General features: G+C 41.3%; 2 protein-coding genes across 3 annotated transcripts in view; both read right to left on the reverse strand.

Moving 5' to 3' along the window:
- CADPS2 (calcium dependent secretion activator 2) overlaps window positions 1-26,688 on the reverse strand; it is a 357,625-nt gene that overhangs the window by 248,661 nt on the left and 82,276 nt on the right. For both annotated transcript variants that reach the window (XM_044422997.1, XM_044422995.1), the window contains exon 3: window positions 5,609-5,941. In XM_044422997.1, the coding sequence (XP_044278932.1) occupies window positions 5,609-5,941 (333 nt within the window). The remainder of the gene's footprint in view (window positions 1-5,608; window positions 5,942-26,688) is intronic.
- On the reverse strand, window positions 9,078-10,919 carry LOC123019871 (RING finger protein 148-like). Its single transcript, XM_044422998.1, has one exon. The coding sequence runs from the start codon at window positions 10,917-10,919 to the stop codon at window positions 9,876-9,878; it is 1,044 nt and encodes a 347-aa protein (XP_044278933.1). The 3' UTR covers window positions 9,078-9,875.

Consider the following 26,688-nt stretch of genomic DNA (forward strand, 5'->3'; position numbering starts at 1 on the left):
ACTTATTACAGTAAAGAACCCAAAAGCATCTTTGAAAGTTTGCAACTTGAAGGTTTGTATGTAGGGGACTTCCTGTGTTTCTCTAATAGCCACTATTCTAACTTCACTTAATCTATGGTCATTGACTTCTGCACTATTCTTTTTTGTTCGATCTTTCATTTTTAGTAATACAAAGCCAGGTTGGCTGGCCAGCTTTAACCTAATCAAACTTCATTCAATTAGAAAGTCTTTTGTCCTGATCCACTTGGAAGGAGGAAAGAGGAAAACAACTGGTAGATGACACCTTCAGACACAGTCACAAAAATTTTTACATGAGTGTACTGTGAAGAGGTGTGCTGTATTCTATGGGATTTATTTTCACTACTGACAAACAGTAAAGTAAGAGAACAATGATTTTTAAAATTCATCTGAGAAGCTGAAACTACAACCTAAATGGTTTGCTATTGTCCAGTGCACATATAAATACACAAATGGTCTACATATTATGCATCACTGAGGCAATAGAATTCAGAACCATATAACTGGAATGGCTGACATCAGTCAGAGGACTATGCTCTGCCTATCTAATACAAATATATAGGCTACATGGAGGAAGGTTGTGTTTTAATACATTGGAGTATGAAATAAAAATATTCCAATTATATGTGAAAAATATGACCCTCCACCACTTGCAATCTGAAATGAGTCTGGAATGTCAGAGGTGAATTGGATAAACTGCATTCTGCCAGTATGACTGGAAATTGGGGAAACTATAGAAATAACTTATGGATAAAATTGTAAGCCTGATGAATGACTTCCAGCAATTTCAGCTTTTCTCTGTTGCTTTCTATAGAACAAAGTTCATTTTATTAGCCTATTTTTCTACTAAATTTGTACTGCTTCTTTTATTACGTGTTCTGGTTAGGTCAAAGGGGATGCCTATTATGTGCTTTGCCATAGTAGGATTGTAGCATTATATATTTCATACTTATATATAAATGAGTATTAAATATATTTACATGACTTTTGTTCCATTTTATCCCCTCAGAACTCATAAGGTGTCTCAGCCCTGGGCTACCTACCTATCTAGTGGACCTGAAACAAAAACCTTGCCTGTACTTTTTGAGTACATACAAGAAGGATCTAATCATTAGTTTCCATAGCTTACTTAGTCAGCTGTAAAACAAATCAGACAAAGTAGTTCTCCATTTTGCACTATTAGTTCATGCCACTTTCTCAAGAATGATGAACACATGGCTGCTGTGAATGTGGCTTGTGGCACTTTAGTGTGCGAGTTACTTGGAAAACCATGGGAAGAAACTGTTACGGTGCATAGACCTGAAGTCCTCCTAAATGGGCTGCTGCATGGGTTGATGAGTGTGCTCATTTCTTCCTTGGACCAGACTCTTGTGGGACTGAGGTAGTTCTCGCTCTGTGACAGATGGGTTTTCTTCCAGAAAGGACTGCTAAGAAGGCTGGGTTCCCCCCTCCCCCACCACCTTATTTCCTTTCAAGCAATAGTCTTTTTGCTTAAGAACTCTTATTTCCAATATACAGCTATAGCCCCCAGAAGATGAGTCTCTGTGCATGAACAGAGTGATTCTTTGAACCCAAACTAGATACTATTTCTGAGAATCTTCCTCTTCAGTAACCTCTGGGCATGCCCCTCTGAAGAAGAAATAGCTTCCTAGATCTATAGTAAAGTAAAGGTAAAGGTTTCCCCTTGACGTTAAGTCCAGTCATGCCTGACTCTTGGGGGCGGTGCTCATCTCGGTTTCCTAGCCGAGGGAGCCAGTGTTTGTCCACAGACAGTCTCCGTGGTCATGTGGCAGGCCTGACTAAACACCGAGGTGCACAGAACGCTATTACCTTTCCACCAAAGTGCTACCTTTTTATCTACTTGCAATTACATGCTTTCAAACTGCAAGGTTGACAGGAGCTGGGACAGAGCAACGGGAACTCACCCCGTTGTGCAGATTTGAACCGGCGACCTTTCAGTCAACCAGCCCAGCAACACAGCAGTTTAAACCACTGAACCACCTGCATCCCTATTCCTAGATCTATGCAGGTCCTCTGATTGGGTAGCCCTTCTCTCCCGACACTGTGTCAAGGGGTCAGGGACCCTCTGGGCTCCTCCTGTTCCTTTCCCCTCACTCCTCCCTGCTCTTCCAAATCCTATCTGCTCCCAAGGATTGCCTGAAGAGCTGGGGATGGTGGCCTTGAGATAACTCCACCCTCCTCTGGCATCTCTTTGTCCACAGTCCTAGTTTCCCATCCCTCACAGTCCTCATTGGAAGAGTCGGTGCTACCCTGGCCCTGGGAAATGTGCCAAGAATAGCTGCCTCTTTCATTCCCAACATGAGTTCTATGAGAACCACAGCAAGCAGATAGTTTTGCGTAGCATAGCTGTCATTGCCTCTGGCAGCAAGGCCCACTTCTCTGCCACTGGAGGACAGAAACAACAGGTGGACATCTGAAGGGAAGTGGAGAAGCCTAAGGAGGAAGGGAGGGGAGACAAAAGCTCCCCCTGAGCGAGGCAAGTGCTAACACAGCTCTTGCTAGGCAGGATGGGATAATCTACATGGGATGGCTGGAGCAGCTCTTGCAGCTGCCACTCATTCAGGGGATTCTGCGGCAGCCTTATACCAGGACCATGGAAACTACAATGCAGGGTACAGATGTCATGAGAAACTGTGGTGAAGTGTGGAAACCACAAAACACAGCATTGTTTCTCTCTAAGGTTTCCAGAAGCCAAACATACTATACTGAAATACAATGACAGGCTTTGAATGACACAACCGATCAACCAATGTGAAGAACCACCATGGCTTGTCATGTCATGCAGACTCACCCAGTGCGTAGCTGAGCCTTATCTTTTTATTTTGTTTAGAATAACTGTGCACAGTCCCAGTTCAGACTGGACCAGTGTGCTTAAGGAGGGGAGGATTAAACTGTCTTCTTCCCAACTGTTTGCTTCCTAAATTTTTGGAAAGCAAATGGTAAGGTGGGGAAATGTAATCTTTCCCTCAAGGCACACATAGTCTCCACCCAAACCAGGGCCACTCTGTTTACCCTGGAGTAAACATAAACTAATCTTCAGCTACATGTAATGGGATTAGCAAAACAAACAGTTTGCACTCTCAAGTAAGTAATCTCAGGATATCTTAGTGGAATTCTTGTGATGATCAACATATATAGCAATCATTTTCACTGTAGCTGCAAGGAAATTTCCAAAGGTGGCAGGTGGTATTACATCAAAGATTATATGGAAAACCAGATGTGATTAAAAAAAACACCTTTAATTTGGAGTGACATTAAAAACAAGGCAAGTAATGTGTGAGTAAATTATATAGGGTATATCCATTATAGATTATATAGGCATATATAGAAAAACACTAAAAGTACAGAAGACTGGCAGAACACATTTCAATATGGGGATGTTACTTACCATAGACTTCTCCTATCTGCTGTTCATAAACTGTAATCTCAAGAGAACATCTACAAATATTTTGCTTATTGCTGTAACAGGGCAAACGTAAAGCATCAAAATTCAACAAAAAGTACTCTCTATTCAGTTCTCTATTGCCTGTTCAGATTCTATGCACTTAATAGTACTTCTGGCAGCCGTTTTCAAACACTCTGTGGAAAAGCAATCATTCAAAAGGGGAGAAGCAATTATTTTAGAAACAGGATAAAAGGGACTTTGTGACAATCAATTAGCAGCAAGTGCAGCCCATGCCTTTTCCGTGCCTTGTCACCATAACCAAAATAACAACCTTTTGATATGCCAATATTTGGTTACAGTTAGGTAGGCACACATGCAGGCTGTCAGGCCAGGACAAAGACAGACAGATGTATGGACAGGTGTGCACGCATGTGCATGGACACATACACACACGCGCGCACACACACGAAGACTAGAGAGATAGCAAGTGAGGCAAGGATTAAGTAGGGACGTGTACAGGCCAAACAATTCTTGGTACAAATTCTCCTGGCATTTTTTACATCTCCTGATTAACAACATTCCTGCTTTCCCAAATCCATGCCCCATCAGTAATCTCACTGTGACACACACTTCCTTAGTCTCCTAAAACAAACATTCTGATTTCCAGCTTTCCAAGTACAATAGTATACAAGCCAAGAGAGAAAAAGTAGATTTCACCATGTACCATCAGCTCTGAATATAATGATCATCCTCTTGTTACTTGCACTCAGCAAGGTTATTATATTCTCTCTTCCCTCCTCTCTCTCTCTCTCTCTCTCTCTCTCTCTCTCTCTCTCTCTCTCTCTCACACACACACAGAGAGAGAGAGAGAGAGAGAGAGAGAGAGAGAGAGAGAGAGAGAGAGAGCGCACTCCTAGAATGCTGCATTAGTAACTAAAATCTCTGCAACATCATAAGGCAGTGACATTGTGGTGTAAATGTTTGTGAATCGGGTAAAGTAGGCACTTGTCCACAAATCTGTCAGCCATAATGGGAGGGATACTTTTCCATCTATTCAATCAACCAAAGCTATTGAGTCTTAGTTCTGTGTTTGTTAGTTATTTGCTGTTTATGCTGGTGAAGTTCTTAGTCCCATAGAAGTGGATGGCATGTGAGTCTCGCTAGACAGACAGAGTCCAGCATATGCTGAGACCAGAACAGTTACACTCTAAGCATTTGCAGTCATAGTGCATATGATTCTTTAAACCGGATGCTTTAGATCCATGCTGAAGCAGATCTTTGAAGTCTCTTTAATCTGTCCATGAAAAAGACTATCCAGTCAAAACCCATTTGCCATACAATCTTGTCGAGATTGTTTTCATAATGTGATGCTACAGCGCTTGTAACAGGATAGAGTTTTCACCTGTCCTTATATTTGCACGTGTGTGTGTGTATGCACACATTCTGGCTACTGATTTAAACAGTTATTTTTACCTGTACCTTTTTGTTGTATAATTTAACCTATGTTCCTGTTTCTTATAAATGTTTTCTAGTTTATAAGGTATTATTAGTTTTCACTTGCATTGTTTGCTGTGCAATTCTGTGCCACATTTTATGACCGTTTTATAGTCTTTTATGAATCTTATTGTTAAATTATTACTAGCATGTAAGATTTGCAGCTTGTTCTGCTCTCTCATTCTCCCTATGATAGGCAGTGTAAACAGAGGCATCATAAATTTCTGTTTGCCAGCAGCAAGCACCCCTCTTCAATGCACACTTGAGAAGAGCGAGCAGCCTCCCATTTCATTGCTGAGGAAAGAAGAAACATTTTACTCCCTTCCCAATGGACTTCTGCAGATGGTGACAGAGGCAACAAGCAGCTGCTTGCATTTTATATAAAATCTCAGTAAAAGGGCAACTGCCCTCTTTTAGTCAAGTTTGCTGCACATGCCACAGAACTTGGGGAAGGCAGAACAATGATTAAAATAAATAGCGTGGCTAGCAATGCTAATATCTGCTGCCCTTAGGTATGTATTATCTCATAAACATCTTCAGTTCTGCTGTCAGAAGTACACTCAGCATACATTTTATAAGATAAGGTCCTTCTTGCAGTCATAAAGTAAGATCTGGTCAGATCTTATGACAATCTATGAAGGAAAAAGAAAAGAAATATCTATGCATCACAAAATGGGAATGAACTCTTACTTGGCAGGCATTGTAGATCAATTGATGCTCCAGTTTTTTTATTCCTAGAATCTGCTGAAACATTTCATAAAGTTGTTCTTTGCTCAGAATAAGTTCTGATACAGCACTTAAAGCCATCCTATTGGGCTGTTTGTACAAGTCTTCTTCTCCTCTGTAAATGGCATCATATTTGGCAATCCAAGAACTGAGCACAGTCTCCTTGCTTAATCCATCTATTTCTGGCAAACTTCGGACCCTCTTCTCAATGTTCTTCTTAAAAACATCTCTGAAGTCATTTGCAGAGCATCCTCCACTATGAACCATCCTGGCAACACGATCACTCCTGAGAAAAACCTTATGAAAGAAAAGGGAAAGGAAAGGAAAAGAAAGAAGAAAACTCAGGAGAACAATTACGTAAATGTCCACAAAAATGGGGTACGTTTACAATGACATCATTGCAACTTCAGTTTTCCAAATACATTGGGCATTACTTACATTACAGAAATGTTTTTATTACTTTATTACATAGGCAAAGCATTGATAATTGTCACCACTGAAGATGCCTTTAATATGGAAAAGTGACTTGACTTCCTTAAAGCAGGAAGATCTGCCAGTAAGCTTGCCCAATCCCTCCAAATCTACTTCAACAAAAGAAAAGACTTGTTGCGGACACAACTTACTACCCAAACTTTTTGAAGAAAGATGTGACTTAGTAAGGATGTTTTCTGGTTCCATTCACTGCTGAAATATGATCTTAACAGGCTCCAGCTACAATAAAGTAGACCTCTACAGAAAAAAGGTTACACTATCCAAAACCTCAAACTCAAACATTTTCTGTAAGTGTAGGCAATTGGGAAGAAGGAGCACCCCTAAGCTATGAACCTTCTCCTTTAGGGGGAGTGCAACCCTGTTCAGGGTGGGTTGAAAATTACCTAGTTGGAGTGTGGGAGTGCCCACCAACAGGACCTCTGTCTTATCTGGATTCAACTTCAGTTTATTGGCCCTCATCCAGTCTGTTACCAAGTTAGCCTCTGCCGATGGAACTGGGACAACTGTGGTCCAAGTCAGAGCGAAGCTGAGCAACATCGTAAACTTCCCAATAATAAACCAACAGAATCTTTCAACCCCACTCCAAGCTGAATAATCTCCAACACACCTCTTTTAATCTAAACTAATCCAACACTACACAAACCTTCCATGCTTACAATGCCTTCCTCTATCTTTCAACTACAAGGGAAAAAGAAAAAGAGAAAACAGGGTGAAGGGTGGGAACAAGAGGGAAAAAATAACGCCCCCTCCCAGAATCTCCTGTCCCACTGCCCCAACAGCCATTAAATAGGCCCCAAATGGGCAATTTACAACTAGTCCTGGTGGAACAAGGCTTGCTTGCTGCTGGTTCCACACCTGCATGTGTGTAGGTGCATCTCTGTGCACTCGAGCCCAAGGGCTAGCTGTCCTCTCTCCTGTGGGAGATGGAAGATCTGGCTGGCAGGCAGAGCTCTCTGGCAGAGTCCAGGTGATCCAGGCCTGCGAAGGGGCCAGGAACACATGGCATCAGATGTCACAGGTGAGCCAGCAGGAGATGCAATGCCTTTTGCTTGCAGGACTTTCTGCTACCTTTTACCATACCTCTTTTCCATGCTCTTCATGACTGCTGTACTTGCCAAAGCAGCATCATTATGTCAACGAGTACTTTCCATAGTTTGTACAAATCTTATTCGCTATGGAATCTCCCAGATTTCTCAGCAGTGCATGTATACTCCAGTCTGTGTATCATTCTGAAATACTCTTTATTTCAAATGATACAGCAGTGACGGGTTTATAATAACAGACCAAAGCAAATCAAAATACCACACGCGCGCACGCGCACACACAACCTTAGCACAATTTGGATTTTCATTCAGAATATTGATGTTGTACTGTGAGGGCTGAGCCAAAATTATTCAGTGTATTTTGGGAACCTTTGGGGAAGTGTCAAAAAGGCCCATGATTTGGATGATGCAATGCTTTGAAAAATGTTCACTAATTTACTTACATACATTACTCTGGGGACTCCAAGTCTAGTGTCTTTGGGCACCAGTATGCCCACAGACCCATCTCTTGGTATGTACTGGCCTCTCTTGATCTTAAAAATAAAAATGCACATTTGGCCTGCTATTAAAGGGCTGCTTTTCAGTGCCATTTTTATGTGGGCACAAAACAGCAGCTTGATGTTTGGAGCTCAGAACAACCTCACCCTTGTCCTTTCTGTTTTATGCTTCAGCTCCTGGCAAATCACTGTAATGAAGATTTACCCAATCTTCCTTCTGCGAAACTGAGGTTTTGTAATTGCCCATGTGGTTGAGCAGCCATTTTATGAGAGCACCACATAATTTCCAGTATCCCCCCCATTAACACAATGCATGGTTACCACCTCACATAATTGGTTTTGCTCACTGTAGTGAACACAAACAGATCTGACTACTACAACTGTGATGTCATGACATTTACTATGTATTCTCAGAGTGTCCAAGTGACTAGCCAGGAAAGTCCTTTTTGAACTGCTTTTTTGCCTTCACAGAAATCATGCAACCACATCGGATTAGTTATGTGGTATCATGACAATAATCGAGGAAAACGAGGAAAAAACAGTGGTGCCAAAGAAGCAATGGCAGTTTACAGGTTTGAAAGGGAAAGGAAGAGAAGATGAATATTTTTACAATGAAGATTTTGGGAAGAAGTATTTGGCTCTTGGACTTCCACAGCACTACTTCAATCCCTAAAACTGAAATAAGAAAATAATTGCTACAGCTCTAGTAACAAGACTACTTGCTAAGAGTATTATCATGTCTCTGAGAATACTAATCTGTAAGAACCCAGATGCAGAAGGACTACATAATTTTCTCTGTAAAAATGGCAAGGTAGAAATACCAGAAATTTAAGTATTCAGAAAATTCTGGCTTGCAATGAAGGCTTAACTTAAGCTTCAGTACTGATCTAAAATAGTGAATTAAAGGCGTGATTCTTACAGTGAAATTTTACCAAAACTTACTACCATCCTTAGAAGAAAAACAAGCCATGTGTTAAGAACAGCCAGATGTTTGTTATACCAAGCACACAACAAAATGGAAAAGATAATATAGTGTTATATAACCACTAAAATATAACAATAAACTACAGTAATAATTTTAATGATCATCCTGCTGACCTATGATAAAGCAGTTACGTAACTGCTTGGGTCACATGTCAGAGACAGCCTGTTTAATGAGATATGCATGAAAGAGACATCTAAAAGTCAAAACTGTGAGTGCCAGTCAGATGATGTCAACTGGGAGAACTTTCTGGAGGGCAAAGGCTGCAACACCAAACGCTTTATTACTGCTACTCCTAAGGCAAACCTCAAGACCATATGGCACGAATAAGGTTTTTAAAGACTAGACAGACACACAACAGCTGAAGCAGTCCCTAGATAACCTGGTCTCTAATTGTTTAAGGGGTTTAGCACAACCTTATATTTTTCCCAGCAGCTTATTGGATGTCAGTGCAATTTGTAGAAAAGGTGCAACACACTGATGAAAGGAAGTCTCCTTCAGCAACCTTGCAGTGACATTCTGCACCAGCTGCAAGTTCCAGGCCAAACCCAAGGGTAGTTTCATATACAGAACATTGCAATGATCCACTCGAGATTACCAGTGACTTACCCAGCTTCATGGGCAAGTCAGCCAAGAATGGATGTAGTTGATGTACCAGCTGAAACAGATGAAAGGTACTTCTAGCAACCAAGAACAGTTGCGCATCTGGTGACAGAGACGAACACCCCCAATTTATACATCTGTTCTTTCATAGGGATTGCAATCCCATGTAGAACAGAGAACTGACTTTTTTTCTACATCTGTAACCTACCTGTGCTGCTTCTGCTTTTCCAGAATTCAAAGTGTATTAGCCCTCATCAAGCTGGCCACTGCATCCAGGGCCTTCTAGACCATATCCAGTTCAGGTATTAAAGAGGAGAGGACAACTATTTCTGATCTTCCGGATGGCAGACAGCTTTCATCAGGCCTGGGCAGGTGAGGAATCATGAGAGCTGTAGGCCAATATATTTCAAGGACCACATGTTGCTAATTCTTTTTGAGAAATAAGAGCTGTGAATCACCACATACTGAAGGCCCATATCCCTAAATTATCACTCTCAATGGCTCATACAGATGTTAAACAGAACTTGGAAAAAACTGTGCGGATGCAGTAAAACTTTTATTTCACACACACTTAAGCTTGAGCCTTAAGAATGAAGCGACCAGAATGGGAGAGGTTATTTGCTTCCAGGTTGTGCCTTTGTGCCTTTTTGCATTCCTGCATGTGCTTCTTGACGGTCTTCTTCATTAGCAGAGCTGATGATGGAAGGCGTTTCATTTGCTGCTGGAGTACCCAAAGGCTCTGCTTCTGTTGTAACACTTTCCACTGTTCCAAGCATGTCCCACTTGCACACAGGGCACGTCTGGTGCTTTAAAAGCCAAGGATCAACACAGGTTTTGTGGAAAAGATGTCGGCAGTGCAAAACACGAGCTACATCTTTAGGCTTGTACATTTCTAAACACACTGCACAGCTCTCTCCATTTGATCCAACTTCCTTGTCAGACTCTGTTAATGTGCGAAGTTCAAGATGTTTCATGGCCTTATTAATATCAAGTATTTGCTGGCACCTCTCAGTTGGATCCCTTGATCTCCGGAGCCTAGCAGCACAGTAGAAGGTGAAATATGCCACAGCGACTGAGGCAAAGACAAAAATGGTACCCATATAATGAGTTAGCCATGGGTAATAATGCTTTCCCACTTCAATTGTTACCATCACTTGGATGCCATTCTGAATCAAATGCAAGAGGTCCATGCCTTTCAGGTTACCGATCATAACTGCTACAGTATCTTCTGCACCAAAGTTAAACATAGGAAACACATTGTTACCTGTACCCGGATAATTATAAATGATCACACCAACAGCTCCCTTCGCTACAGCCACACTTATTTTTCTTGTAAATGAACAATGTCCCCTCATGATGAGAGCTATCCAGCTGTCCGCATTTACTGGCTTATTAAAATGTGTTACCGAACTGCAGGCATTTTGATGTGGCTCCTCTGGAGGTACCACAACTCCGGACACCTTCTTCAAAGGAGAGGCTTTGGCAAATACCCCATTTTCTGTGATCTCCCACACAGTCTGATTCCCTAAACGAAACGATATGTTAAGATTAGCAATCCAAAAGGCGTCGGCTCGTGAACTATGCATATTGAGAGCAAGATAGATTCCGAGATGCAGAAAGAAGAAAGATGTTAGCCCTCTTCTCCCGTGCAAGTTCATTCTGTCACCTGCCAAGCAGCCACTGAAGCAGAAATGCAGAACACAATAAAAGTCATCAGTGTGCCAAAAATGGCTGTTCCACTATTTGGATAGATAATGAAATCCTATCCAAAAAAATTCTGGAGAAACAAGCTCATGAAGTTATTGACACTTACGACACTTGGCACAGCTTTCTTGTAGACAGCGCCAGAAAGAAAACTGTCCCCCATGAAGTAGTTCATTGTTAAGTAATGAAATTGTTACATCATGGGCAACTCTGCCAATTGGCATGAACTTAATGACTTGTCTACACACAGTCTTTAAGGTTGTTTAGTCGCAAAGTCATGCCCAACCTATCACAATCTCATGAACAATATTCCTCCAGGCTCTCCTGCCCTCCAGGATCAATATGCAAATATATTTGGTAATTTCCTAAACATACATATTTGACCTGCAATTGAAATACCACAGTATAGAGTCTTTTGTGTCTCTTTTACTGAATGTTGTGGCCCACAATGCAAGAAGTGTTCATGAAAAAGTGAGGTGCATCTTTTGGGTTCACCAAGTGTAGGCAGATTCACCAAGTAGAGGAAAGAGCTCTGTGGTTTCCAAGCAGTCAACTGTTTGGCTGAGATCTCACACAACACACAAAAATCAGGTTTGCTAAATTGGAAGCACAGTGAATTTATGGTAGTTATCAGATGCTTTAACTCCAGAACCTTTCCCATTTTTTGCAACCATTTCCATAGCTTTTTTTTAAAAGGTGGAGGAAAATATGATATTATCTGTGAATAGGGTATACAACTCTCCTGTGTTTGTGCAATTTTGCTATACTAAAGTACCAGCTGGTAGATGTGTAACAGAACATAGAGAAAGGCAGAAAAAAAAACTTCCCCCAGCAAATGAATAAATAAATGAATGTGTGTAAAAGAGCCAATCTTAATCCCACAAATAATCCCAAAGAATAAGCCTTAATAAAGTGGGGGGTTAAAAGCATCATTCAGAGATGTGCGGTATGTGTGTCCTGTAGCTCATTGGATTCCTTTGTATTAGGGTGAGCAGAAAGTAAAACTTACACCAGTGGCCACTTTCTGGCAGACTCTCCAGCCTTTCTTTGTTCTTTGGATTCCTGCAAAGAGTTTTAGACAAGCTGAATCTTGGCCTAACACAGTGACTCACTTCATACATACTTGAGCAAGCGTAGGTACTCTGATAAATTGACATAGATTTGTTATGCGTTCCCCAAACCTGGTGCCCTCCAGATATTGTAGACTTCAAAACCCACCAGTCAGAGCCAGCATGGCCAGTGGTTAGGGATTATGGGAGTTGTAGTCTAAAACATCTGGAAGTTACAAAGTGGAGAAAAGTGCTTTAATAGGTAAGATACTCCATGTTTGAACTCTTGCTTTCCAAATAAGCTTGTATTTCTGAACTAGGCTATTAGGAGGTAGCATAATTGAAGCCTGCTGATCTTCATTCAGTCCAGTTCAACCTTATTCCCAGTCCTTGGTTCCTACAGACAGAAATGTAGCTTTGTTCTGGCAGGCTACAGGGTCAAGTTTCCTCAGGGTCCTTGGAAAACAACGCCTAGTAGGCTAAGAAAGTGAGCAGCATTCTAACATGCTAAGCAAGGCTTAATTCTTTCAGGGGCAGAGAGCCAGATCCTGATTTTTACAGTTCAGGCCCAATACAGAGTTTGGGAGGAAAACAATGTCAAAATCCACTCCCACACACCATGGGATTCAATTTGTAACCAGCACTCTGACCTCACTAAAACAATACAATTTGTTTAAATGCCTTTCCAGCCAGTACTAAAATGTTTTCTTATCTTGTGGTCAGGTGTTCAACATTATTAAAAAAATCACCAAATCTGATTGTAAAATAAATATAATGTTACCAATGTTGGCATCATTTTGACTTCAACTTCCAGCAGCCCAAAACAGCATGGACAATGGCAAAAAAGGCTGTGTTGTAGTCCAAAACATCTTGGGGGTGCCAGGGTGAGGAAAACTGCCTTAGTCTTCTAGCCCATAATCATGCCATAACACTCCTAACACTTTGTTTTAAGTACTCTAGCCTAATCATTATCTTCAAGGTCCTCAATCCCTCTGAAGTTAACATTGGAGCTGGTTCACAGAGATTCTCAATATGCTGTAGAGATTTATAGCCACTTCAGAACTATTTTGCCCATGGATCTTGCTTACTTGCTCAGGTTTGGTCATCCTAAGAATCAAATTAATACAAGCTGGCTCCCAAACTTGACTACAGGCAATGGAGAGCTTATCAGAATGGTCCTGTGCAGGTGGGAAGTTAACAGCAGGATTAAACAGGATGAAGTTACCATTGCTATTTGCTAAACATCAAATCAAAGGGAAACTGGCAATGGCATTTAAATTAGTAACTTAATTGATCTAGCAGAAAACAAGCAATATAGATAATTTGTTTTAATCAACCTTCCCATTTGCACAACAACATTTTTTAAAAGGCACTCTTGCTTTACTTTTGCAGCTATTAGCATGATGCCAAGAAAAAGGGCCTTCCCAAGTGTTACTCATTACAAGTAAGTTTGGATTAAGGAAATATGAGATGTAAGGGCAATTTTCTAGAGAACAATCACCTAATGGCATTTTGTAGATTCAAGTTAAATCAGATATTTAAATGTGTCCTGCCTTCCTCTGATCTGGTTTTAGGACAATGATCACAGGTAAATCAAGACAGAATCTGGAAGCCCAGGTAAACAAACAAACAAATAAATAATTGGTACCAGTAGCAAAGAAAGGAAACTTGTGACTACAACACTGATGAAATCACACTATCCCTCCCTGCATTAGTTTCACACTCTGTGAAGGGGAGGTGAAGTTCGCTATCTTTTCAGTTCAACCCTAATTAAGGTACAATTGTTACCAATGCAATTTAAGTATTAATTTCAAAAGGCCAATCTTTCAAAGGCTATTCAGGTGACATAAAATGAAATCCTTCCTGAAGAACTTTCATTTATGGAGTACTAAACTACACAAGCCAAAACCATACCACTTTTTTGTGAAAGAAGTTTCAGATTTAGGAATTTCTCACTCTAATTTAAGGATTTAATTCAGGAACTCCACTGTCAGTAGCCTTCAAAATATCACCATTCTCTGGCAAAAATTGACTCCGAATACCATTATATATAAAATTCAGGAAGTGGAGCAGTTGAACACATCCTGTACAGGATGAGGTAAGGCATCACTTTCAGTTCTTTTGAATAATGGCATAGTTGCAAAGAGGGCAAATCCCACGCTGTAACAACCAGTAGTCAATGCATCTTCTGTGGAAGACATGTCTGCAAGTTAAAATGCGTACTACCTCCCTCGGCTTGTACGTCTCTAAGCACACCGCACAGGTCTCTTCATCAAATTCACCCTTTTTTAGCTTATGCAATGCAAGGGAATGAACAGCTTTCCTTAATTCGGTTTTCGCATTTTGAATTTTCCTTTCTTCACGCCTTACCATAATCTTCCATGGAACATAGCAAAGTAGTACAAAAGTGACCATTGCCAAAAGAACAGAACAAGCACACAGACCGATCTTCCAGAAGCACAGTGTAGTTTCCATTTTGACTAAGAAAGGAATCTGGATAACTGCAGTAATCAGGCATATCTGTTTTCCTCCTAGAGTGCTAATTGTGACAGCAGCAATATCACCTGCATCCTCATGCCTGAAAATGAGAACATTGCTGTCGGGAAAGAACAGTTGGTGGGTGATGGCTGCTACCTTGATTTTATCTTTAAAAGTATTGTTTCGGCTCACGGTGAGGACAATTGCATTCTCCATATTTGGTGGTATATTGAAGTTGGTCACCAGCCTACAGGTGGCCTTAGCTTCTCCCTCTGGTCTCACCAACATCCTCATCATCTTCATTGAAGAGAAGTTGTCTTCATGAAAAGCTGGGAGGTATACCTTAGACATGACCCACTTCTCCTGATCAACTGTTAGAGTCATATTATATATAGGTGGATTTGCAGCGTGGGAGCAAGATAGACCAATCATTATGGAGAGACATAAAACCAGTTTCCAGCAAGATGAAATCTTTCTTCTGGGGTTACTACAAATCTTCATCCCTCTTTCTGAAAAGGGCAAAAGAAATCCAAGTGGTGGCTTATTAAACAAAACCACTAAACTAGCATGAAGATCTAAAATTTCTTTCCCCATCTGGAGAATGGGCAAACATTCTATTTACTGATAAAATAACAGACTCAGCCTCACGTACACATAGTGTAATAGACCCTTTAACTCCATGTCAAGGAAACACTGAATTGCTCACCTCAGTGATCTAGAACACTGCTGCAGTCATTGTGACATCAGAACTCACCCCAGTGCCTATTCTTCCTCAACGTGTGTCAAAAGAACAAAGAGTAGGGGAATACATACAAATTGGAAAGCTCTGGCTTACTACTTCCTCTACAGCCCAGAGTTCTTGCTTTGGACACCAAGGAGGGCAGCCCAGGAACATGGCATTTTTGGATGTTTACCAAAGCAGGAGTGACAAGTACTCAGGAGATACCTTGTTGGCACTCACATAATTCTGTCTGCCCAAGGAGAGCTGCTACATGAAAAACAGGTGATTGTCTTGCCTGAATGAATTAATTTCTGATTTTGATTCGTATCACCTGTTCTGTATTCCTGACCATTGTAAAAACGCAACCCCTTGATTATATTAATACGTTTGGCCACTCCAAGGTTGCTGGATACCTGGTAGAACTACAGGTAGAACTTCATTCTTACAAAACACGGAAGTCATATTACCTTCATACTTAAGAATGACATATTGAAGCATACTGTTACAGGATACTTGTATGAACACATGGTATGTGTATAACTTTCTCTGCCTGAAGAGTGAAAATGGATTTCTTATCCTCAGGGACAAAGTGAAAAAGAAAAGATATGCAGTTGCATACTAATCCACACATACAGTGTTACCAAGCCTAAAATTAATGTACTGTGCACGTGTTTCCACTTTGCTTTACTTTGTTTTTCTTCTTCAGATGTATGGCATTACCTAAGATTGTTGTTGTTTAGTTGCAAAGTTGTGCCTGACCCATCACAACCCCATGGACAACATTCCTCCAGGCTCTCCTTTCCTCCACCATCCCTTGGAGTCCACCCAGCCCACACCCAGCGCCCCAGTGACTCTATCCAGCCACCTCAACCTCTGCTGTCCCCTTCTCCTTTTGCCACCAATCATTCCCAGCATCAGGCTCTTCTCCAGGGAGTTGTTCCTTCTCAATTCCCTAAGATGCTGGTGGGCAAAAATGCATAGGTAGGATACAGAAAGAAAGCAAACACCAATTTTACCAGGTGAGGAGATGGACAAAGATCCCAACAGTTTACACATTAAAGAATAATCCAAAAATTCACCAGAGCATAAAAGGAGAGAAATCAGCTCCATATTCTAACATGTTTAAATTCAGGCCTTGGTAATTTTTGAACAACACCCACAAAGGAAAGAGAAGTGATAATATTCTCATTTCAAGCAGCTCACAAGAAACAGCACTTCAGCCACATTCTAGTCAACGGTATTGGCACCATTCACAGTGAGCAAGACATGCTGCTTTGAGTATGTGGTAACCATGGTGAGAAGGCAAATGGAGAAATTAAAAGGAATTTTTTTTCACTCCCTTCAGTGAAATCCTCAGGCAGTATTAAATGTTTTGAAAAAAGAAAACCAGAACACATGGAGGCCAGTTCAGATGAATTTTCCTGGCTTTAACAGAGATGGGTTATGAAGCTGGGAAGGAGTGTCCAGCTTGCCTGCTCTCCACTTCAATTCCTGATTATGAATTATTATCTTGAATAGTTAACCAACATTAAATAGAGCTCCTGTGCAATATAGAATTTTGTTTTAAAACAAATCCAGATTTTCACACCAAACCAGATGCATGAGAGAAGTAGGGTAGGAAAGGGGAAGTGAGGGAAGGTGTGCAGCCACAAAGCGTCATCCTGACTTCCTAAACCCCAGTTCAGGTACCTCTGGGAATGTATGACTGAACTGAGCCACAGTTCCTGAATCTTCCAAGTGGAAATATAGTCCACGGAGTAAGCCAAAGAATAGAAAGGTGGGGCTGATTCAAAAAGTTGAGCTATGGGAAGAAATATATGCTAAAAGCCTCTGATGGGTCTTCTATACCATCTCAAGATCCACATGGAAATCTCTTGCCAGAAAGTAAAAGGAAACAAAGTCAAGATCCATTGCAAGGGAATTTTATGAAGAAACAATGAACAATGTAGAAATTACTTATTAAATTAAGGCTATGGACTGAACATAGTATGGTGCAAAACAAGTCGATTGGCTCCACATTCATGGATCTGTGAGGAGTGAAAGGGTCAGAATTGTGCAGCATTACATGGGGGATTACATGGGGGACATCGCTTTCTAACAGAAGCCCATGTGGGTAAGCTCAGTTAGTGCAATCACTGTTACTTAATGAAGGAGGAGGGAGAGCCGCAGAAGTTGGCAGTCCCAGCTCTGACCCTGTAAATGCACTCCAAGCTTGAAGCTGTGGGACTCTAAGCTTGAATTCCTTTCCCTCCACCCTCAGAGCCAGCACAGTTCTTTCCAAGCCACCTGTCTTTCTATGCCAGCTGCAGCTCCAAGGTCAGAATCTGAGATGGAGGTTAGTGCACAGGAAGTGGGGCAAGGAGGGGTGAAGCTCTGCCACAGTGCAATGTGTCTTGGTGGCACCTGAGCCACTTCTCCTTGCACTCTGGGAAAATATAGCTAGAGAGTCCAAATTGGCTGTTTAACTCTTCACCAGGGATGGAGGAGCCCAGAGGTGACCTTAATTCCTTCTGTCCTCCACTGGATGTCCATAATCCTCCAAATTCAGAGGTTTATGGACAGCAACATTGGATTAAGCTGTAAGAATGTCACGTGAATGTCAGTTTCTGTCTTTGAACCAAAGCAGTTATATGATTCATAACCTCAAGGTCACGCTGAGTTTAGGACAAATCACACTTGCCCTACACTTTAACTAGAGTATTTTCTTTCATGGAAAATACTAGCATTATCAACTGCAGTAATAGACGCCCTGGAATATGTGGTCATGCACAACTCCTGAACACCTTGTCTTGTTTCGGGTGGAAGTCTGAAGTCCAGCTGATCATTTTAGGCTGTGTGGCGATTGCAGAGGCAATATGTGAAGATCCAGGAATCAAGCATACAGATTTCGAAGGGAATCAGGTAGAAAGAAAGTGCAAGACAGAAGTCTAGGAACTGGAGAACTGATGTTCCAGCAACCAACCGCTCAGAACTAGAGGTTTTAAGCTTGAGCTGCCATGGAAAGATTTACTTGATGTAAGAGCCTTACACATGAGTAGCCTTTATCCAGGAAGCATTCTATTTCTTGGGCACAACCTTACATGGCAGCCTGCACTCTGAGACACTTGCATCCTGAGGTACCTTGCCTTCCATGTCCAAATCAGAGCTCAGCAACCTGAGGAGAAGGATGTTCTAAAATAATGATCAAAGTTAAGAAATCCCCCTCTTCAAGCCTAGCTTTCTGGAAACAGTGTGGTTCTCAGGGATTTCAAGCAAGGAGCTCCACCAATGAGGATCTTTCCAGTGGAGCCATACCATCTGAGAATGAATTTCAAAATGTTTTCACCTGGCTCAGTTGCATCACCGCACACACATGCCCACACCAGTGTGTGAACCTTTAACTACTACTACATGGAATTCATGTTGTATTTTAAAAGCATTTTGTGGGGGTTGGGTGCTTAAAAGGCTGAGCACTTTCCTCTTATAGCATTCCAGCTCTTTCATGTTCATATAACCTTTGAAGAACCAGAAGTCAAGATGGTAACAGGGATGAGGAATCAAGACAGTTTTCCAGCTAGCCCCTGAAGTCTTCTTGCTCCAGAACATGGGGCTTCACCTCCAAACTTTATCCTTCAATCTGTGAACAGGGGTACAGGCAGCAGAGGACTTGGTTAACACTAGGAAGAGCGGCTGCTCCTCCCAAAGTTGGTCAAATCCATATGTGAAGGCCCCATGGAGAAAATGTGCAATACGTGTAGCCAGGCATGCAGCTAGGACTGGAAACAGCAGCTGATCCTCCAAGTGCCAGCAGTGTTTCTTTTCTATACTGTGAGTTCTGTGCCTCTCTCAGCATAGAGAAAGAAAACATGAAGGGGTGATGTTGTCAGTGGGCTTTTGCTTTTTTGGGGTCGCAATCAACCCCTATGCAAAAATGTTTCCCATTTGTGTCATAAGCTTATTTTTTTCTGCCAAAATAGTCATCTGAATTTATAGGGGTTTTTTTATTCTTAGCATCTTGTTTGGTTTTTAATGCCTTGTGCCCCCCCTGCCCCCCCACAACACTCTTCCTGAGTCCTGAACATGAGTAAGGCAATCTGCCTGGTAGCAAAGCAACCTCTTCACACCCACAGATTAACATGGAAACAAAACACCATGTTGCCGACACTTAACAAAATCTATCAGATTCTGCACTAAGGGAAAAATCTAGCAGTTTTACAATAATCTGAAAAGAGCTTTTGAATTAATCTGTGAGACAGGAGGTGACAGAGCATTCAAGGAAAGTATTTATCTGCTTGTTCAATCTATTGCTGACAGTGTAGCTTCAAAATACTTCCTCCCAAAGACATCATCATTCAGATGACATCAAATAAACTAATGCTTGCCCACTGAGTTCCCACAACACAGAAAATTGTTGTTGATAACTATTCACAGTGGGCTGTTGAGTGATCCAAGAAGTCACTCTGATAACGCACAGTTTGTTCAGCTCATGATGGGTGCCCTATGTCATCCACACCCTGCAGAGCAGTTTCAACAGGGGTTATGGGGCTTGGTAATAGAGCCACTCAGCCAAAATGGCCTCTTTGCTGCTCTTCATGACCTTGGCCACGCTGCAACCAGCAACAAACCCTCCACAAATGAGCAAGTGGCAGTTTGGGGTGCCAACTGAGTTCCCAATTTTATTTTTGGCCAAGAACAATCTCGCTCTCTCTTTTGTGGCAGTCTTTTTCATTCACACATCTGTGCTTTTTGGACCTTCCAGTGTATATCCATGCCCTTGTTAGTTTCAGCTCTCAGATGATAACAGATTGACGAAGTGAGACTGCACATAGACTAAGTTGTCAGTTGCCTAGTTGTCAATGGATAATCATGGGTAAAAGGGATAAACATAGAGGTATCAATTCAACACTGGAAATTGAGAGTGTTATATTACTCGGGAAGAAGTTAACCCCCCCTCCCATTTGGAGCACCTACTCTGCAGCTTTTTCCCTTTTCTCAATCCCTAAAAATTGACAGTCAAGCAACCTAAGCTATCAACCATTTGCAATTTAGCCTATATGCAATCTTGCCTCATGAATTCTTGATAGTCTGGCAACCGAAACAGACAATGCCACTGACCAAACAAGGCTATATATATCAGAACATCAAAAAAGTAACTTACACAACAGCAAAAACATCTAAATATAGAAGAGAGACATCTGCATGCATTTCTGGGGCCCAAAGGTAATTTTACAAGGTGACGAACCAGCTATAATCATTCCAAAGTGCTGCTTGGACACATCTGGATGCGTTGAAATATACCTCCTGTCGTCCCCATCAAATACACACTTGATGTAAGATGTTTCATTCATACATCCATGCACATATACACAGACACCCAGACACCCAGCAGAAGTGTAACACTGTCTCCACTTTTCTGAGAGGGAAGAAATATGTGTCATATTTAAGAGGTCATGACCGTATCCTTTGGTTTTAATTTATGATAACAACTGGCAAAAGCCTCCAAACAGCACCATCCTCCAATGAAAATTCGTACTTCATCTGTTTAGCAAGGAGAATATTCTTAAATGCAATTCCAGGTAGTGAAGCAGTCTATGGCATCTTGTAAAGGATAAGGTACTTCATCTCTTTCAATTTTCTTGAATAATGGCACAGTTGCAAATAGGGCAGATTCCACGCTTTAGCAACCAGCGGTCAATGCATCTTCTGTGGAAGACATGCCTGCAAGTTAAAATGCGTACTACCTCTCTCGGCTTGTACTTCTCCAAACACACCACACAGGTCTCTTCAGCTAAATCAAATTCACCTTTTTTTAGCTTACGCAATGCAAGGGAATGAACAGCTTTCTGGAGTTCAGTCTTTGAATTGTGTGTTCCCTTTTCTTCATGTCTTACAATAATCTGCCCCGGCATATAACACAGTAGTAAATATGTGACAAGTGTCAAGATGAGAGAGTAAGCACACAGATAGATCTTCCAGAAGCACTCTGTCGTTCCCATTTCAATTACTGCAGTTACCCGGATACCTTCCTGAATCAAGCGCAGAATCTGTTTTCCTTTCAGACCACTAATCATGACAGCAGCAACATCACCTGCATCTTCACGGGTCAAAATGAGACTCTCCTTGTCTGGACATGAATAATCATAGATGATGACACCAGAAGCCCCTTTCCCTGCAGCTGCTTTTATTTTATTTCCGAAAGTACAGCCCCCTCTTGCAACGAAGGCAATCCAGTTCTCTATGTTTGGTGGTATACTGAAGTTAGTCTTTAGGCTACAGGCATCCTTAACTTCTCCCTCTGGTATCACCAAGATCCCCACCATCTTCTTTGAAGAGAAGCTGTCTTCAAGCAAAGCTGGATGGTATACCTCAGATACAGCCCACTTCCCCCAATAAAATGTTAGATTCATATAATACATAGATGTACTTGCAGCTTGGGAGAAAGGCAGACCAAAGATCAGAGAGAAGCTTATAGTCATTTTCCAGGAAGATGGAATCTTTTTTCTGGAGTTATTAGGAAGCTTCATTCCTCCTCTTGCTGTCTTTTGCAAATGGCAAAATGAAAATCCAAATGATGGCTCCCCTGACAAATCTGCCAATTGCCAATAGGTGATTCAAAGAAAAATGATGCAAATAGCTAACATTTCTTTCTGTATGTGTTATTTAGGAGAGCTTGGGCAGTTCTGGGACCAACCTATCCTTGTACCAGCCATGTTATGTGATGTAATTTTTAGTATCACAAACCAACACAAACAATGGACAACCTAATTTGTATACTACAAGCCTATTGGGTGTTTAAAATTGGCCTAAACCTTGGTGCTTACAATTGGTACTGGGACTATAGTTGGATTTAATGATCTCATTTCATTTTCTACTTGTCAGGGCTGCTGAGATGAAAAAAGTAAAGGTCTTGGAGAAAGGCAATGTACACAACTTTTTGATGCACCATTTTCAAATGATGCTTCTCATTGGTTATTCTCAAGTGTGAAATCAATCATTAAGAAATCTCTGGTACCACAAGATGCCATTTTCCAATTAAAGGGGCAATTTTAGGCATATGTTTAAAGCAGAAAAGATTCCTAGATGTGCCAATATTCCTCAGCCATTCGTGCTCCTAGGGAGAATTGTAGGACTTGGAGTTTTTCTGGTCTAAACATACATACAGTTGTATCCTAAAGAGGTTTTGGTATTTGTGCTGACTCCCCTCCCTCAATGCCCAAATTGTCAATTCCATCTGGTCATTATATAATCAATTATATAAGTTTATGTGTCTTTAAGATTTGGTACTTGAATTAGCTTTCCCTTTGCCTGTCCATCCTTTTCATGTCCATCTGACTGTAAGCCTGCAGATAGGGACTGTTTCTAATATCCATACAGAAATTAGAAAATTTAAGGTGCTTTGTAAATGAAGTGAACTGAATTTAAATGTTTTACGGGATTTTTTTTAAAGGAATTGATTTTAAATTATTTTGGCCTGCACCAAAATCAAACAAAGCTCCATTTTGAGCAGTAGCAAAGTGTATAGTAAAAAAAAAATGAATTTTATATTGAAAGTCGATTTGGGAGCTGGTCTGCCTGCAAGGGAAAAAATGAGAACATGAAATATGTTGATATCATTTGGGGAAAGAGTCAAGGAATTCTGTCAAACAAGAACAACACTGAAGTTTCTGCCAAGGACTATTTGTTCCCTCTAATAGTTTCCTGTTTCAAATGAAATACCCCACCCCCCACAAAAGAGATAATAGTTTCTACATATTGAGGGAAATCTCTACAGAAAAGTACGCATATTTATAGATTAAAAGAAGAAACAAATCTCCAAACAGCCTGATAAAAATGTGTAAAATTCCAGTAGATGCCAAATGCTGATAGCAGTCGAACATTGTGGGATGTGGGTGGGGGTATGTGAGTCTAAAGGTATTAGGCCGACTGCATACCTTAGCAGGCATCCTCCTCCTTATGTAAGCGCTACACATGAGAAAAGGAGTGAGGACAAGTATGCAAGTCCCACTCCACTCAACATCTCTCCCTCCGCCACCCCGCCCTGCAGAAGTAAACCTCCCCTATCTATGAAAGCACTCCGGAAAAAAATAGAATGCAGCAAAAATGCAGTCAAGGTGTCTGATGCCTGACTTTGCGGGATCAGTTTCAGTTGTCACAGCCTAGTAATGTGGTGACTGCCCATGTGTCCTTTTGATCTTTGCCCTTGCTGACTATGACGTGCTAGCCAGGGGTCCTGGGGGTGGGGAGGGCAGGTATGACCAGGTGGGTTCAGGCAGTGGTAAATAAAGGGATAATTCACACTTCCCTTAAGCAGGAAGAAGTATGACTACTTCTAAAGAACCTCACTCTGGCCCCAGTGGTACTTGACAACTACAGCCCGTTTGTGAATACGGGTTGTAAAAAAGACCTCTGACAACTGCAACTGAATACTAGTAGGTGATCAACACTGAGTCTACCTCATTCTACTGAAGTTGGCAAGATGGTGCTACTTTACTGTCTCCATTGCATCCCCCCAGTGTTGACTCATGGGGCTTTTCCAGGTAGTTCAGGGCCCATTACACATGGGCCCAAAGGAGGTCATTGAGCCTGCTATGATATGTTTGCTCAAGATTTTTGAGAATAAAAATGTTTGCATCCATTGGGACCCTCCCTCCCCAGATCAATTTAATGAGCAGGTGTGGCTCAGCCTGACTTTCTGCCTCAAGCAAGAAACCACCATGGCCACCTGTCCACTCATCACTTTCCTTCCCAGCTTCAGGGAACTTGCCTAGGCTTGGGAAGAAAGACAGCAGTGGCTCTGGGATGGAAAATGGAGGTGATGGAAGGAAAATGACACGGACTCATTGTGTCTCTCCTTGGAAACTGTCACTTGAACAAATGTTTCACCTTGTCTGACAGGAGGACCAGCCATTGTCTAAAGCATTGTCTAGGTTAGCACTGGGTGAAGATTCAGTTAGTATGGCTCAAGGATACAGACAATATGCTTGTACCGGTACTTGCAACCTCTGGCACTTTTGTTCGATGACGAGATAGTGGTTGGATAGCAGGGAAGGGGGACTGGTTAGTTAGTACTGGTTAGTTTTCTGCTGTTCAGCCTGCAAGTTCCACATCCGGGCAATAGGATGTTTGAAGGGAATAATAATCAGCCATCAATTATTCTTCTAGAGTGGGTCTGAGTTGGGCACTACTTTACCGTGGTTCTGCTCCCACCTGGATGGTCATTACCAGGTACTTGTGGAGTTTTGCTTAGCTCCAGTGTGAAGTTTCCCCAGGGTTCTTTCTCCCAGTTTGTGTAACATCTATATCAAACTGCTAAGGGAGTGTCATCTGGAGTTTTTAAAATATGCTGATGACACACAATTCTACTTCTTTTCATCTCAGGCAAATATATGGCATTTGGTGGGTTTTTCTTTAATTGGTGTCTGGCTTCAGTAACAGACTGGGAGAAAACCATTAAACTGAGAGCCCACTGGTGGGTGGTTGCTTTGTCCAAATGTGGGAAGTATAACCAGTGTTCAATGGAATCTCTCTCTCTCTCTAAAGGAGCAAGTACTGAACTCACTATTGTCACTGAAAGCTCTATTGCATGATATTTTCTGCCAGTTTCACTTGGCAGCCCAGTTGTGAACCTAACTGGATGGAGACAGCCTAGCTTCTTTCTAAGCTCTGATAACCTTTATGTTAGATTATTGCATTTTTTCTACCTTACCTTTGAAGATGGTCTGTAAACTGTTCCTAGTGTAGAATTTGATGACTATGCTTTTGACTGGGATTAAGTGCTATAACCATATAAATACATCCCTGGTTGCTAATATCTTTCTAGACTAAATTGGAAGTCCTGGTTTTATACTATAAAGTCCCAGAAGATTGGTGGGTGCAGGAATGGAACAGCCCTTTTTTATATCGATTGAATGCCCTCCCCGAGAAAATTCATTTTGTAGCACAACTGGCATCTTTTTAAAGTCCCGGCAAACTCAATTTCCAGGCATTTGGGCATTAGCTATCGCTCAACTGCTGCCGGCTGATTTTATGATGCTCATTCTAGCCTCTGAACAGGGGAAGATTTTGTGTCTTTGTGAATCAATACATTTATACTGAATTTTTAAAATAACTGTAATGGTATTTGTATCACTGTGCCAATTATGGTTTACATGAATATGAAAATTCATGCAGACTCTGTATGATGAACATTTTTCATATTGCATTGGCATTAGAGTACTTTTATGTTGTTTATTGTATTTGTAACTGTGCTGATTGTGGTTTATTCCCCCTCCCCCATTAAATATTACAGAATGGACTTGGTTTTACATGGGTTAGAATAGCCCTCGGATTGATACAAAACCTTCAGGCACAAATACACAGCAGTCAGACTTGGAGACAATTATGCCTACAGCTGCTGGCACCCCTAGGGCATGGTCTCTGTTGTGGGGTACCACTGGAAGAGGTCTACTGAGCGAGGGGTCTGTCCACTCCACTTCCTGGGGGGAGGGGGCTGCAGAGCAGGGGCAAGAGTAGGTGCCCGGCTCCATCTCTAAGCCTATTAATCAAGATGGCATAGATTATGCTGCTCAGGAACATCTGTCCCAAGTGGCTGAAAATGGAGGCTTCAACCATATGAACACATGTAAGTTAATTAAAAGGAATGTGCTTTTAAAACACAATAACCCTAAGAGTCCCCTTAATAAGCACGCCAATTTTGAGGAGTCAAGCTTCCACTGCTTGATGCTATGGCACTGATGGACAGACAGACAGACGGACAGGCAGGCAGACATACCATTTTATTATTACAGCTGGATTTACCTATTTGCATTTCTGTACTTGTGCATAAATCACTACAGGGCTGCTTTTTATGGCAGGAAGTGACACAAAGTTAATAATCATAATCATAATAATAATTTAATGGTGAGTAACACTAGCACGAATAAAGCTGCCAAAATCTTTTCTATGCATCTGTTCAAAAGTTCTATAGTGAATTTGGAAGCCTTAGGTTAAACACATGCTGGCAAACAGGCTACGTACTGAGAAACATCTTTAATCAACATTTGAAAAGCTGGTTCAGCTATTTCAGTGCTTCCTTCTTCCACACACATCCATTTTGTCATGGCAAATGTATGCAAGGGCACTACAAAAGCCTGATACATTACTATTAGTAGTCATCATACAATGTTTAAATGGGGAAATATTTTAAGAAGGTTGTACCTTCTTCTCTGCCTTGCTTTTAAGCAAGAAACCCTTCTCTTTTGAAAAGTAATAGAAATTTGTCTTTCATTCTACAAAAAGTTGATTGATTCAAAATGATGGTTGAAAAGTTGCATAATGGCTTTTCAGAAGTATTCTGAATATGAGATTCATTTAGTTTTATTAATCACCCAGCTGTACTTCAGACAGCAACGCTGCAGTGGAAAGATTAAAGAACATTTGGGCTACAGTTTAATCCCTTCAGATTTTAGTATGCAGAGTGGAAAATTTTATAAATTAGACCATTTTTCTGCATCTCAA

This window comes from Varanus komodoensis, unplaced genomic scaffold (genome assembly GCF_004798865.1).
Source record: "Varanus komodoensis strain SLA01 unplaced genomic scaffold, ASM479886v1 scaffold13_1, whole genome shotgun sequence".
NCBI lineage: Eukaryota > Metazoa > Chordata > Lepidosauria > Squamata > Varanidae > Varanus > Varanus komodoensis.

Coding starts and splice junctions, on each gene's coding strand:
- LOC123019871 (XM_044422998.1), bottom strand. CDS start 10,919: ATGAACTTGCACGGGAGAAGAGGGCTAACATCTTTCTTCTTTCTGCAT.